General features: G+C 41.0%; 1 protein-coding gene across 1 annotated transcript in view; it reads right to left on the reverse strand.

The window, feature by feature from the left end:
- Nucleotides 1-9,372: 9,372 nt before the first annotated feature.
- The window catches only part of LOC121812002, a gene marked incomplete at its 3' end in the record, with an annotated part of 42,701 nt that continues 37,846 nt past the window's right edge, over nucleotides 9,373-14,227 (reverse strand). Inside the window, 5 exon segments of the mRNA XM_042212876.1 lie at nucleotides 9,373-9,435; nucleotides 9,592-9,831; nucleotides 10,053-10,062; nucleotides 10,096-10,392; nucleotides 10,601-10,677. Of these exon segments, the coding sequence (XP_042068810.1) occupies nucleotides 9,373-9,435; nucleotides 9,592-9,831; nucleotides 10,053-10,062; nucleotides 10,096-10,392; nucleotides 10,601-10,677 (687 nt within the window).

Here is a 14,227-nt window from a genome sequence, read left to right on the forward strand (position 1 = left end):
AAGAGAGATACTACAAGGTCATTAAGATAAGATGGGGCCTGATTATTTAAGACCTTGTATGTGAGGAGCAGGATTTTGAATTCAATTCTGGATTTAACAGGAAGCCAATGAAGGGAAGCCAAAACAGGAGAAATATGCTCTCTCTTTCTAGTCCCTGTCAGGACTCTTGCTGCAGCATTTTGGATTAGTGAAGGCTTTTCAGCGAGTTTTTTGGACATCCTGATAATAATGAATTACAGTAGTCCAGCCTGGAAGTAATAAATGCATGAACTAGTTTTTCAGCGTCACTCTGAGACAGGATATTTCTAATTTTAGAGATGTTGCGCAAATGGAAGAAAGCAGTCTTACATATTTGTTTAATATGTGCGTTGAAGGACATGTCCTGGTCAAAAATGACTCCAAGGTTCCTCACACGCGTTACTGGAGGCCAAGGTAATGCCATCCAGAGTAAGAATCTGGTTAGATACCATATTTCTAAGATTTTCAGGGCCGAGTACAATAACCTCAGTTTTATCTGAATTAAGAAGCAGAAAGTTAGCGGCCATCCAGGTCTTTATGTCTTTAAGACATTCCTGCAGTTTAACTAATTGGTGTGTGTCATCTGGCTTCATGGACAGATAGAGCTGGGTGTCATCAGCATAGCAGTGAAAATGTATGCTATGTCTTCTAATGATACTGCCTAAGGGAAGCATGTATAATGTAAACAGAATTGGTCCTAGCACTGAACCCTGTGGAACTCCATAATTAACCTCAGTGTGTGAAGAGGACTCTCCATTTACATGCACAAACTGGAGTCTATTATTAGAGATAGGTTGATCATATTTAAGATCGAAGAATTAATTAATGGCAGGACTTCTTTGAGCAGTTTTGTAGGAATGGGGTCTAAAAGACAGGTTGATGGTTTGGAGGAAGTAATTATTGAAGTTAACTCAGAAAGATCAATTGGAGAAAAAGAGTCTAACTTAACATCAATGGTACTAAGAGTAGCTGTAGATAATATTACATCTGTGGGATGATTACTGGTAATTTTTTCTCTAATGATAAAAATTTTATTTGTGAAGAAGTTCATGAAGTCATTACTAGTTAACGTTAAAGGGATGGTTGGCTCAAAAGAGCTCTGACTTTTTGTCAGCCTGGCTACAGTGCTGAAGAGAAACCTGGGGTTGTTCTTATTTACTTCAATCAGTGATGAATAGTAAGATGTTCTGGCTTTGCGGAGGGCTTTCTTATAAAGCAGCAAACTATTTCTCCAGGCTAAATGATGATCCTCTAGATTTGTGACACGCCATTTCCTCTCCAGATTACGAGTCATCTGCTTTAGGGTACGTGTTTGAGAATTATACCACGGAGTCAGGTACTTCTGATTTGAGGCCTTAGTTTTCACAGGAGCTACAGTATCCAGAGTCGTACGTAGTGAGGAGGTGAAATTATTAACAAGATAATCGACCTCTGTTGGGGTAGCGTTCAGATAGCTGCTCTGCTCTGTGTTGGTACAGGGCATTGGAGATGATAACAGTGGGTGGATTATATTCTTAAACTTAGTTACAGCACTTTCAGAAAGACATCTACTTTGATAAAGTCTACTCTCCACCGCTGTGTAATCAATTATTGTAAATGTAAATGTTATCAGGAAATGATCAGACAGGAGAGGGTTTTCAGGAAACACTGTTAAATGTTCAGTTTCTATGCCATATGTTAAAACAAGATCTAGAGTGTGATTAAAGTGGTGGGTGGGTTCTTTTACATTTTGAGAGAAGCCAATTGAGTCTAATAACAGATTAAATGCCATGTTGAGGCTGTCATTTTTAGCATCTACATGGATGTTAAAATCACCCACAATAATTATTTTATCTGAGCTCAGAACTAAATTAGATATAAAGTCTGAGAAATCAGACAGAAACTCTGTGTAAGGCCCAGGTGGACGATAGATGATAACAAGTAAGACTGGTTTCTGAGTTTCACAGCTGGGGTGGACGAGGCTAAGCATCAGGCTTTCAAATGAATTAAAAGTCTGTCTTGGTCTTTCATTAATTAATAGGCTGGTGTGAAAAATTGCTGCCACACCGCCCCCTCGGCCTGTGCTTCGAGATTTCTGGTAGTTAGAATGACTCGGGGGTGTTGATTCATTTAAACTAACATAATCATCCTGCTGCAACCAGGTTTCTGTAAGGCAGAGTAAATCAATTTGTTGATCAATTATTAAGTCATGTACTAACAGAGACTTGGAGGAGAGAGACCTAATATTTAATAATCCACATTTCACTGTTTTACTCTTTGGTTCAGATGTGGATACTGTATTGTTCTTTCTTTGTAATTGTTTATGTTTAAGTTGTTTGTTGCTGGTTTTTAGTTTGTTTTTTGTCTTTTTGGAAGCTGACACAGTCTCTATGGAGATGGGTTTTTGGGGGGGTAGCAGGAGGAGAGAAGCTGCAGAGAGGCGTGTAAGACTGCAACTCTGCTTCCTGGTCCCAACTCTGGATAGTCATATTTTGGGGGGTTTAATAAATTTGTCCATATTTCTAGAAATGAGAGCTGCTCCATCCAAAGTGGGATGGATGCCGTCTCTCCTAACAAGACCAGGTTTCCTCCAGAAGGTTTGCCAATTATCTATGAAGCCCACATCGTTTCTGGGACACCACTCAGACAGCCAGCAATTTAAGGAGAACATGCGGCTAAACATGTCACTCCTGGTCTGATTGGGGAGGGGACCAGAGAAAACTACAGAGTCCAGACATTGTTTTGGCAAAGTTGCACACCGATTCAATATTGATTTTAGTGACCTCCGATTGGCGTAACCGGGTGTCATTACTGCCGACGTGAATTATGATTTTACTGAATTTACGTTTACCCTTAGCCAGCAGTTTTAAATTTCCTTCAATGTCGCCTGCTCTGGCCCCTGGAAGACAATTGACTATGGTTGCCGGTGTCTCTAGCTTCACATGTCTGAGAACAGAATCGCCAATTACCAGAGTTTGACCCCCGGCGGGTGTGTCGCCGAGTGGGGAAAAACGGTTAGACACATGAACGGGTTGGTGGTGTACCTGGGGCTTCTGTTTAGGACTATGCTTCCTCCTCACCGTGACCCAGCCGCCCTCTTTCCCCAGCTGCTTGGGATCTGCCGGGGAACAGCTAGCGGGGCCTACGCTATCTTCGGCTGCACCAGCTACAGGGGCCTGGCTAGGAGGCGAAGCCGATGAGGGGGGGACGTGGGGCGAAGTGTGGGGGATGGGTGGATGTGCGGACGGGAGGACGGCAAGATGGGGGTGCGAGAGAGCAGGAAGGCAGAGTAGGGTGGACGGAGGTATGGCTTGAACGCTGGGATCTCCGGGAGCTAGGGCCTCACTCGGCTAAGTCGCCTGGCACTACGGTAATGAGTGCAGCGTCTAATTCGTAATCTTCCACAATATGCTACATTTGTTACAGATATCATTACTGCTAAAGGAGGCCGAGGAGTAACTAAACATCTGACACAATGAGCAAGAAAGTGCAGGAGGGAGAGGTGAAGTAGCCATGGTGCTAATGAGTCGGCTACGAGCTAAGCTAAGCTAGCGAGACAGTACAGAGACAGTGAGTGAATACTTTGGCTATAAATTAGGTAGTGAGTACACAGAAAGTGTGCTTCGGATGAAGCACGTGAAGATTATACTATGAAAGAAGAATGTATTTAAAAGTTGTTAATTAAATTGCTAAGCAAATAAGCTACTCAGAAACACCACTGTGTTTGAGCAGGAACAGGAAGTGATACTCTACCACAGAGCGAGCGAACACCAAGTGACAGCGCCACCAAGAGTCAGAGATTAGTGGTCATTCTGTCAGTGTTTTGATCTGTTCACCATCAACATTGTGTGCAGCAGCAACCACAGCCTCCCAGACACTGTTCAGAGAGGTGTACTGTTTTCCCTCCTTGTAAATCTCACATTTGATGATGGACCACAGGTTCTCAATGGGGTTCAGATCAGGTGAACAAGGAGGCCATGTCATTAGTTTTTCTTCTTTTATACCCTTTCTTGCCAGCCACGCTGTGGAGTACTTGGACGCGTGTGATGGAGCATTGTCCTGCATGAAAATCATGTTTTTCTTGAAGGATGCAGACTTCTTCCTGTACCACTGCTTGAAGAAGGTGTCTTCCAGAAACTGGCAGTAGGACTGGGAGTTGAGCTTGACTCCATCCTCAACCCGAAAAGGCCCCACAAGCTCATCTTTGATGATACCAGCCCAAACCAGTACTCCACCTCCACCTTGCTGGCGTCTGAGTCGGACTGGAGCTCTCTGCCCTTTACCAATCCAGCCACGGGCCCATCCATCTGGCCCATCAAGACTCACTCTCATTTCATCAGTCCATAAAACCTTAGAAAAACCAGTCTTGAGATATTTCTTGGCCCAGTCTTGACGTTTCAGCTTGTGTGTCTTGTTCAGTGGTGGTCGTCTTTCAGCCTTTCTTACCTTGGCCATGTCTCTGAGTATTGCACACCTTGTGCTTTTGGGCACTCCAGTGATGTTGCAGCTCTGAAATATGGCCAAACTGGTGGCAAGTGGCATCTTGGCAGCTGCACGCTTGACTTTTCTCAGTTCATGGGCAGTTATTTTGCGCCTTGGTTTTTCCACACGCTTCTTGCGACCCTGTTGACTATTTTGAATGAAACGCTTGATTGTTCGATGATCAGCTTCAGAAGCTTTGCAATTTTGAGACTGCTGCATCCCTCTGCAAGATATCTCACTATTTTTGACTTTTCTGAGCCTGTCAAGTCCTTCTTTTGACCCATTTTGCCAAAGGAAAGGACGTTGCCTAATAATTATGCACACCTGATATAGGGTGTTGATGTCATTAGACCACACCCCTTCTCATTACAGAGATGCACATCACCTAATATGCTTAATTGGTAGTAGGCTTTCGAGCCTATACAGCTTGGAGTAAGACAACATGCATGAAGAGGATGATGTGGACAAAATACTCATTTGCCTAATAATTCTGCACTCTGTGGGTATTCGGGGTTGTCTGTTCTTCTGGCTGGGGGAGGCTGGCTTGGGGGGCTGGGGCCTGTCTGCGACCTGCTTGGGGTGGGTCGATGCTCACTCCCTGTATAATGTGATGTGTTAGGATGGTTATGTTCTTTGTTGCCTGATTGTTAAAACTCGGTAGAACAATTTAATACAAAAATAAAGAAAATAAAGAAAAATCATATTCTGATGCCCAGGGCTCATCTGAGGATTAATTTTGAACTGTCAGTGTTATTTCCATTTGCACAATAAAAACGAGTGTGCATCCCAGGAAAGAGAAATGTCTGCGCAAAACTTTGGTTGATCAGTGCAGCAGCTGGTTGAGATAGTAAGTGGAAATTTTACAAGCCTGATTTTTCTGGTTTCCTTACATATGTGAATCCATTTGTACATTAAACTGATCCATAAATCTGATAGATTTGTGCATAGTATTTGACTAGATGTGGGGTTCCTCAATGGTGAAAACATTTCCAACAGTAGGGTCTTTTAATGTCAGGGTTACTCTGAATAATCTACACACATTACTATCAGCTGTTTTTTACTGGAACTGCTGTCCAATGAAAATGCTGCCCCTCCGTATTAGTGCAGTGTTGTGTAATGTTCATGGTTTATCTTATTTTCCAACAGTTAGCATCACTGAACAGTACTATCATGCAGAGTCACGGAGCGCTGGGAGGAAGTAAGACAACAAATGTTTTGTAATTTCGGTGACCTATCCCTTTAAAGTGTGATTTTGTCTTGCGTTCTATAAAGTCTGGGCATCTACCCAAGCATTGGCATTGCTTCAGATCAACCTTGTCTGAGGCTGACTTGCAGAACTCCCAAGTAATGTTGAAGGCAATGTCACTAGTACTTCGGTGTCTTAGAAAATGTTATCCATCATATTTACCTCTTCTCTTCCATCGCATGTTCTTTCTATCCTGCTCCTAGCCACCACTAAAGTACTGCTTCCTCCTTTCTCTCATCTTTATCCTCAAGACATTTAGTCATTATTTCATATCTTTAACTAATTTCATTCCTCCTTTATCTTTCCCTTCCTCTTTTCTACCACTGGGTTCTCTTTTCTCCCTTCTTGTGTCTTTCACATGCTTGCTTTCTCTCTGTTCCTCCCCATTTCCCTCCCTACCTCTCCTGCCCTCATCTCCTCTTTTTTTCTCCTCTCGTTTAGCTCCCACCCTCTTTCTGTCCTTTCTGTTTTTGGCTATCCTGCTTTCTCTTCACCTGTCTTTTACCTTTACTCCTCTCCTTTTTTTATGACAGTTTTTATAAACACCCACTAAAAGCCTTCGTTGCAGGCTGCTGTTAGATCCGCACTGTTCAGCCTAATTCACCTTGAGTGGAAAAAGGCTTTTACTGGCTGCCATTCTGTCTGCGTGTGTGCATGAGAAGAATGTGATAGCACATTCTGGGGGACAGCCCAACATTCCTAAGCCTTGACTGACAATGTCAGACAAAATTGCGGTGGAAAACCGGGAAAAGTTACATTATACAAACTGGAAAACAGGAATGTGAATGAATAACTACATCCCATGTGTTGGCTTTTTTTTAATCATACTGGAACAAGCAAAGATGATATTTTTGAACTTCAAGCCCCCAAAGATACACATAGTTAGCTTTATTGTATAATAATTAAGTGTGCCTATGCCAAGAGGCACACTTATTACTATTCGTCGGATTTATTATTCTTATTAAGTGTGCCTATTATTATTATTATTTCCTATTTTCCGCCTAAAAAGGTTCACTATATTATATCATTTTGTGCGGCTGGATCTGGAATGGTGTGCTATGACTTTTGGTGTTTATGACTTTTATAGTTTTTTAAATATTAATATTTTAGTGAAAATTTTCCCGCGCTTATGTGCCGCACAGTTTTGAGACAAGGGTTACATATGTTATATCATTTTGTGCGGCTGGGTCTGGACTAGTATGCTATGACTTTTGGTGTTTATGACTTTTATAGTTTTTTAAATATTTAGATTTTAGTGCAAATTTTGGCCCATTTCTAGGCCCATGAGAAAGATTCAACTTTTGGCCCCATAGAAACAGATTTCAAACTTCATTTGTGGTGTGTTGGCTCTCTCTAGTGGTATGTCGGGAGTGGTACGGCCTGTCTACCCGTATTTGGATTACCGTAATGACGACAATATCAATGGCGCGCACAGCGTCGCTGCTTTCAGGAACCATTGGAATTTTTAAGGTTGCGCGAACCATTGAATAGTTACGGTAACCGCAAGGGTGTATGCTTGGTGGAACACTCCATATCCCACAATTCATAGCACACCTCTACCGAGTCAAACAATGGCGCACCACTTCGTTTAATATATGTCTTTTATTAGTGTTTCTAGGTCACAAAATAAACTTTTAAGATATTTTCAGGCGAGAATGTAGGTGTGTAAACTTCAAATAGCTGCTCGTTTTATCAAGACATCCCATATTAGCAAGTTCCCTTATGTGTTGCTGCTAGCCGGCTAGGTAGCTAGCAGCGGCTAGCGACCCTTCGCTAAAAAGCACCCGGGCTTCGCTTACAGTGAGGCGTCTCTAACTCCTTTCACCCCCCCATCGCTTGCAAACAGTCTGTGTTTCAGTGGACTTATATTTCGTTTATATGGGCCGATGATGCTGGTCGATGTGGGAAAAATAACTGAGTTGTTTGGTGGTGGCTAACGCGGAGCTACAACAGAGGGCAGCTAGCCACCGGTGTATGTCTCTTTCCCCTCGTATGCGGGGAAAGAGAGATAAGCGGCCGCTGATGACCGGTGGTGGCTAACGCGGAGCTCAATCATGGATAGGGAAACCAAAGGCAGGAGAAGCAGGCGGCTGCCGGTGTTCCAGATCTACTGGCGTTTAGATCAACTGGCGTTGGTCGAACAGATGTGTGGCAGTCTTGCGTTTCAGGAGCTGCTACCGACAAACCAGCAAAAAAACGCCAAATGTGTCATCTGTGACACTTGTGAGGTTGTCTCAAACACACTCCGTCAGTCTTGATGCTGTTGAACAACAAAATGTTTAAAATGTGGCGAGTTTACTGTACAGCTGCTGTTATTGTGTATATATTTATTTATATTTATATTTATATTTCTTCATACATTCTTATATAGTTCTATTGTGTATTGTGTATTTTGTTGTACAGTTATTTTATTTTCAACTTTAATTTATATATTTTATCTTATTCTTCCCAGTTAAATTTACCCTTCATTCTAATTTGTGTTGTACAGTTATTTCATTTTTAACCTTAATTTATATTTTATTCCTTCCTAGTTAAATTTACCCTTTTTAATTTTTCATATTTATTTCCTATCTTATTCATAGCCTTTCCTTTTTTGTTTTCTTTAGGTCACGAGCAGTTGTCCAAGCATTTCACTACATATCGTACTGTGTATGACTGTGTACGTGACAAATAAAATTTAATTTGAATTTGAACTGTATATCCTCATCGCGACGCGATCGCGAAAACAGCAAACAAGTAACACCACGCCGATGTTGTTCACAGGACAGCAAGAGTAAACGATCGGGAGACTCTTGTCGTCGTTATCGTTCCCCTCGCACGTTTTATTTCTCCGGTTTCAGCGTTTTTGCTTCACAACTAAAGCGAGCAGTTTACTTTGTGCACTAACATGGACTCGAGTCAACCAGCGCCACCTCTGGCCAAGTGCCACAGCCTACAGCCAGATCAACCTGTGACACAGAGTCGAAACCAGGAGATGTCCTTACTGAATCATCAGAGCTGAACTGGTGATGGAGAAACAGGTTTACCTTTTAGGTGACATGAATGAGTTGAAGGAAAGTTATCGAACTGTTTCTGAGAGACAAATAACACCAAGCTCCTTTTTTTGTGTAGCTGACAGCTGGTAACTGTGCAGGGGCGGATCTAGCAAAGCTTTTGCCAGGGGGCCAGGTAGGGCATTAACAGGGAAAGGGGGACACAAAGATATACTTTTCTTTCTTGCTCTCATATAAAATATTTAGCTTTTATTAAATAGTTATCTGAATCTTACAACCAAAGTTTGTATAATAATACACAAGATTGGCTGTAGACCATTGTTAATCATTCAGAACACTGTGTAAAAATAACAAAAAACAAAAAGTGAATGAAAAGTGCATAAATATTTATTTTACGTGTTTGATGTGTGTGGCAGGGCGTGGTCTGCAGTGCCGCTGCAGGGGAGGTGGACCCACAGGCGTAAAGTCTTCTTAATCCTGTATTTACACAACACAACATTGAACACGACTTCAGGAACACCACAAATAACACAGCCACATTATGCAGCACTGTTTCTGTGCAGTATTTAATGTCTCCTTACTACGTTTCTTACCAGTCGTCTGAAGACAGCAGACTAAAGCTGTGGGACAGGCTCTCTACAGGTGTAGCTACAGGCGGGAGTTTGACCCTGCTCTCTCTTGGATTATTCTGACTGCACTGACTGTCTGCTTTCTTGTCTGATAATCAACGAGGTTAGTAAAAAGAAACTGTAATTTCTTCTAATTCGAAGCATGATGCAGTGATTAATTGTTCATTAAAATGTTTTTAAAAATCTCTTAATTTAAAGTTTGATTATTCAGCATCTTCTACAGTTACTGAGGAAAACCACTTACCGTCTATAGGGACGACTTTTGCACGGCGCAGCAGCGTCCCAGGCCGAGGTCCTCGTTTTTGCGGTATGGGAACTGTTGGAGGTTTTGGAGTCAAAGGCTTTACTGCAGTAAATGTTTTGGTTGGTACTGTGTGTCCAGGTGAGGTTACAATCCCATCCTGGAAATGCTGCAGTTTTTCCAAAATAGGCCCAAATTTGTCTTTTGCTGTCAAGACTCTTATTCCACGAATGACCTTCGTGTCTGTTTAGACAAAAAATAACTAAATAACTACAAATTGACATCTTACAAAAACAACAATAAACATTTTTCTTCCTGATTTTTTTTTCTTCAAAAAAGCATATAAAATGAATGGACAGCAAGAATGTGTAATTTAGCATTAAAATAGATAATCTACAGTGTCAAATTTTAAAATCTAAACTAACTGATTAACAGCAGGTGTAACCACTAAAGAAAAGCATCACCTTTGAACCGACCTGCTCCTGAATGTTTAGCAGAGAAAACAGGCAATTGCGATGGACAAGCTGCTCGAGGAGGTGGAGGAACTGGAGTGAGCGGTGTCATCTCAACAGGACTAACAATGAAAGGAATGGCCCTCAGATCACTTGGTGTGTGTGTGTCTGCAGAGCTGAGGCTACACAGACTTCTTTTAGGGTCCTCCTGATTCCAAAAGGGGTCATCCAACCAGGGACTTATTTTCCAGCTTCTCTGGACTCTCTGTGGAGAGTCTGCGCATTGCATAGGTAAAGGTGGGAGTCGCACAGCATAATCTCTGGGTCTCTGTGCGATATGCAATGTGTCTGCCTGTTGAAAGAACACATTTGTCTTACTGCTCTGAGCTTTGTGAAAGTCCAGGATCCTGGACTCTGTGGTGAAGCGCTGACAGTTGCTCTGTCTACAGTGACTTACACAAAAATTACACTGTGCAAAGCAGCAAAATATAACACATCTCTCAGAAACGTTTACATTTGAACAGCAGAGAAGTCAAGAATGAGTAGGTTTAGTTACTTACATCTCCACCTGTGCGTTTTCTCGGAATCAAATCTCGAAAGCGATGGAAAAAGTTATCTGATGTCTTTTCAGGCATGACTGAGATAAAAAGTGAACAAATTGTTTAGAAACAGAAAGTTTGAGTGTTTCTCAGTGTGTGAGTGACAAGTTCTAACTCAGCTGCTCAGTAAATCACTGTTATGATGATGTCATATGGAACTCATTGTGAATTGTTTGAAAATATTCATATATATTATATATATATACATATATATATATATATATATATATACACTATTTTGTGTTTTTACAAAAATATCAGACATGTCTAAATCAAAGGCAGCTTGTGATCTCTAATTATGATCTTTAATCAACAAATTTAAATAGACGTCCTAATCACAGTTTCTAAAACTAGACAACACTATACTGATAAATTCATATAAAACAGCAAAAAGGAGATAAAAGCACTGTCATAAATAGAGAAATAAGTAGAGTAAATAAATAAATACAGTTTTTAAAAAATACAGAAAAAAACATGTGTCATTTGCTACAACGACAACAAAATAGCAGCTTGGACAAAGCTGTTTCTTCAAGCTTCGCCTGCATTTAGGGGCTGCAAACCTCTGTCCCAAAGGAAGAAGCTGAAATCCTCCAATAAGGGGTGGGAGTCATTTAAAGTAGAGTAACTCATCCTCTACAATTGCCTAGTATTCAAGGACTCTATGTTAAGATGCTCTAACATGGTACAGTACCTTCAGAAACGCCCCAAATTTCTTATATACTGAAAATTAAATCTCTTCTCAGGAACCTTTTCTCGATTCAGTAGAAGTAGATCTAGTTCTATAATTATAATTATAGAATTATCATTATTATGCGTAAGTACAACACTGGCCCAGGCTAAGTAAGCTAACACTGACTCTTTTAATAGACATAATTTTGTGTAGGTGTTTTAAATCTTTGCGCATTTCCGTGTTAAGCCTATATTAGATTTTTTTAAAGGGTATCATCACTGCAAGATGAGCCTGTGATCAAATTTAGGTAACAAGGATACCTTTCATTTGCAATAATTAGTTTTAACTAGCTGTATTACATGAGAATAGGACCCTCTCTACCCGACAAGGGCAAAGCCTGGATGTTGTTCTCAGACAGTCGAGTTTCTACTATTGTTTGAGTACATGAGCATTTTAGTGCAAAAGATATTTCAGTAACATCAGCACTTAACAACAAATCAGGAAAAAATGATTATTTTAAATGGATATGTTAAGGAAATATTTTCCCTTAAATGTTCTGGCTGCTGTTTATTCATAATAAGTGTCGGTGGTCAGTCCGCTGTTTGCATCTGCTGTTGAAACAGTGGGTGAAGCATCCATGTCTGTTTGAGAAGCCTGTGAAACTTTGTGAAAGGAGGCAGACATGGACAATGTGCTAATAAACTCTCATATGTCACGAGAATGTAATCAAGCTGCTAAGCAGAGGGAAAGTGTGATTTTTAGGACATTCAAGTCTAACATTAGCTGATATCTCGGACGGGGATGAGTCTGCCTACAGGAGGGAGGTTGAACGTCTGGTGACCTGGTGCAGCCACAACAACCTGGTGCTGAATGCCCAGAAGACAGTGGAGATTATTGTGGACTTCAGGAAGCACACAGCCCCACTCCCCCCCATCATCCTGACTGACACCCCCATCACCTCTGTGGACTCATTCCGCTTCCTGGGTACCACCATCACCCAGGACCTGAAGTGGGAGCCCACCATCACCTCCGTCATTAAGAAAGCCCAGCAGAGGATGTACTTCCTGAGGCAGCTGAAGAAATTCAACCTGCCAACACGGACGATGATGCAATTCTACACTGCAATCATCGAGTCCATCCTCACCTCCTCCATCACCGTGTGGTACGCTGGAGCCACTATCAGGGACAAACAGAGACTGCAGCGTGTTGTGCGCTCTGCTGAGAAGGTGATTGGCTGCAGACTCCCATCTCTGCAGGACCTGTACACCTCCAGGACATTGCGGCGTGCAGCTCGGATCTCAGCTGACCCTTCTCACCCTGGACACAGTCTGTTTGACCTGCTCCCCTCAGGCAGGAGGCTCCGGTCCATTCGCACCAGAACCTCTCGCCATAAGAACAGTTTCTTCCCCTCTGCTGTTGGACACATGAACAATAACCATATGACTGTCCCCGCCACTAACACATGACCCTACGCTGTGTCACTGCATCATTCCATGTTTGGCACTGATCACCACCTGCACTCATGTATATATCTTTCTACGTAGCACTCTTAATTCTTATTCTCATGTATATATCTCATGTATATCTCATGCACATATCTTTCTACGTAGCACTTTAATTCTTATTCTACTTTTATTTTTTCATGTCTATTTAAGTGCTATTTATGACACTATGTTTGCACTGAAGCACCGCAGCAATTTCCTAATGTTGTAAACCTGCTCAACATTTGGCAATAAACCCCTTTCTGATTCTGATTCTGATTCTGATATAAAATGAAATGTGGAAATGTGGGAGGAGGAAGGAGTGGTGAGGCAGAAAAAAGAGACATACAGTATGGAGATGATAAAAATATGTTTAAATGGTCACATTTAAAGAGTAATTTGTGATTTTTGAATTAAAACTTTTAAATATCTTATAACTGACACCTTTTTAGTAGTTTTTGCTAATTTTTCAAGTACATCAGGCCTTTTCCTTTAAGAATTCTCAAGGATCTTGAACGTTCTCTCAAGAGCCTTTGCCTCAAATAGTATTCATAGTATGAAGGTAAAATGTTGCTTATGCTAACATTGTTGTGATAAATAATAATCTGTCTACTCTCTGTTTTCCTTTATTTGACTGATTTAAGTTGAATGTCCCTTGAAATGTAGTTACATCTGTGATTTATTTTTCACAGAATGACCCCAAAGTGACTGAATGAAAAGACTTTTTAGGGTTTACTGACTCTTTTGGTTATTCTGTAGATCGCTCAGCTCTGCGAGGGTCTATCACTCCGAATCAGTGTTGTGTCAGAACTGTACATTGTGATCAGAAGTTTAACTACATTCATCATGGACACGAATGTTATGGTAACTTTGAGCTTTTAATGATTTCTTTGAATTGTTCTCTTTCCAGCATACAACTTTATTACTAAAGAGGCATACGTTTGAATTTATTTGAATTTTCTCTCATTCACACAGGGCCACAGTTATATAAACAGGCTCAAATAGATCTATTCACTCACTTAAATATTCTAATAAATGGTGTTGGAGGCTCTACAATGGCTTTTAAATTGTCAAGGCTAAGTAATATTAAGTCCTCTTTAGTGTTCATGCTTGACTACAACTGGTAGTTTCTCTTTGCCAACATAAAAATATTTTGTTTGCTAGCACTCAGTGGACTGACAAATGTGCAGATCAATGAGAAAGTCTTGGTTAGGATCTAAGGAGTCAGGAAGGTCTCTTGGAGACATTTCTAAATAACTCATCATAACATCATCAGTTCAATTTTTATGAATTATTATGTCTATTTTTTATGCTTTTTTTTTTTTTATGCTTTTTTTGCCTGTCCCGTTTGGCTCTTTTTCCATCAGAATTGTTGTCTAAAGGCAAAGAAAGATGCCCAACGGATTTACTTTACCAAATTGACCATCCCAGCCTTGC

Source organism: Haplochromis burtoni, unplaced genomic scaffold, assembly GCF_018398535.1.
Source record: "Haplochromis burtoni strain Fernald_Lab_line unplaced genomic scaffold, NCSU_Asbu1 Contig_399, whole genome shotgun sequence".
Lineage (NCBI taxonomy): Eukaryota > Metazoa > Chordata > Actinopteri > Cichliformes > Cichlidae > Haplochromis > Haplochromis burtoni.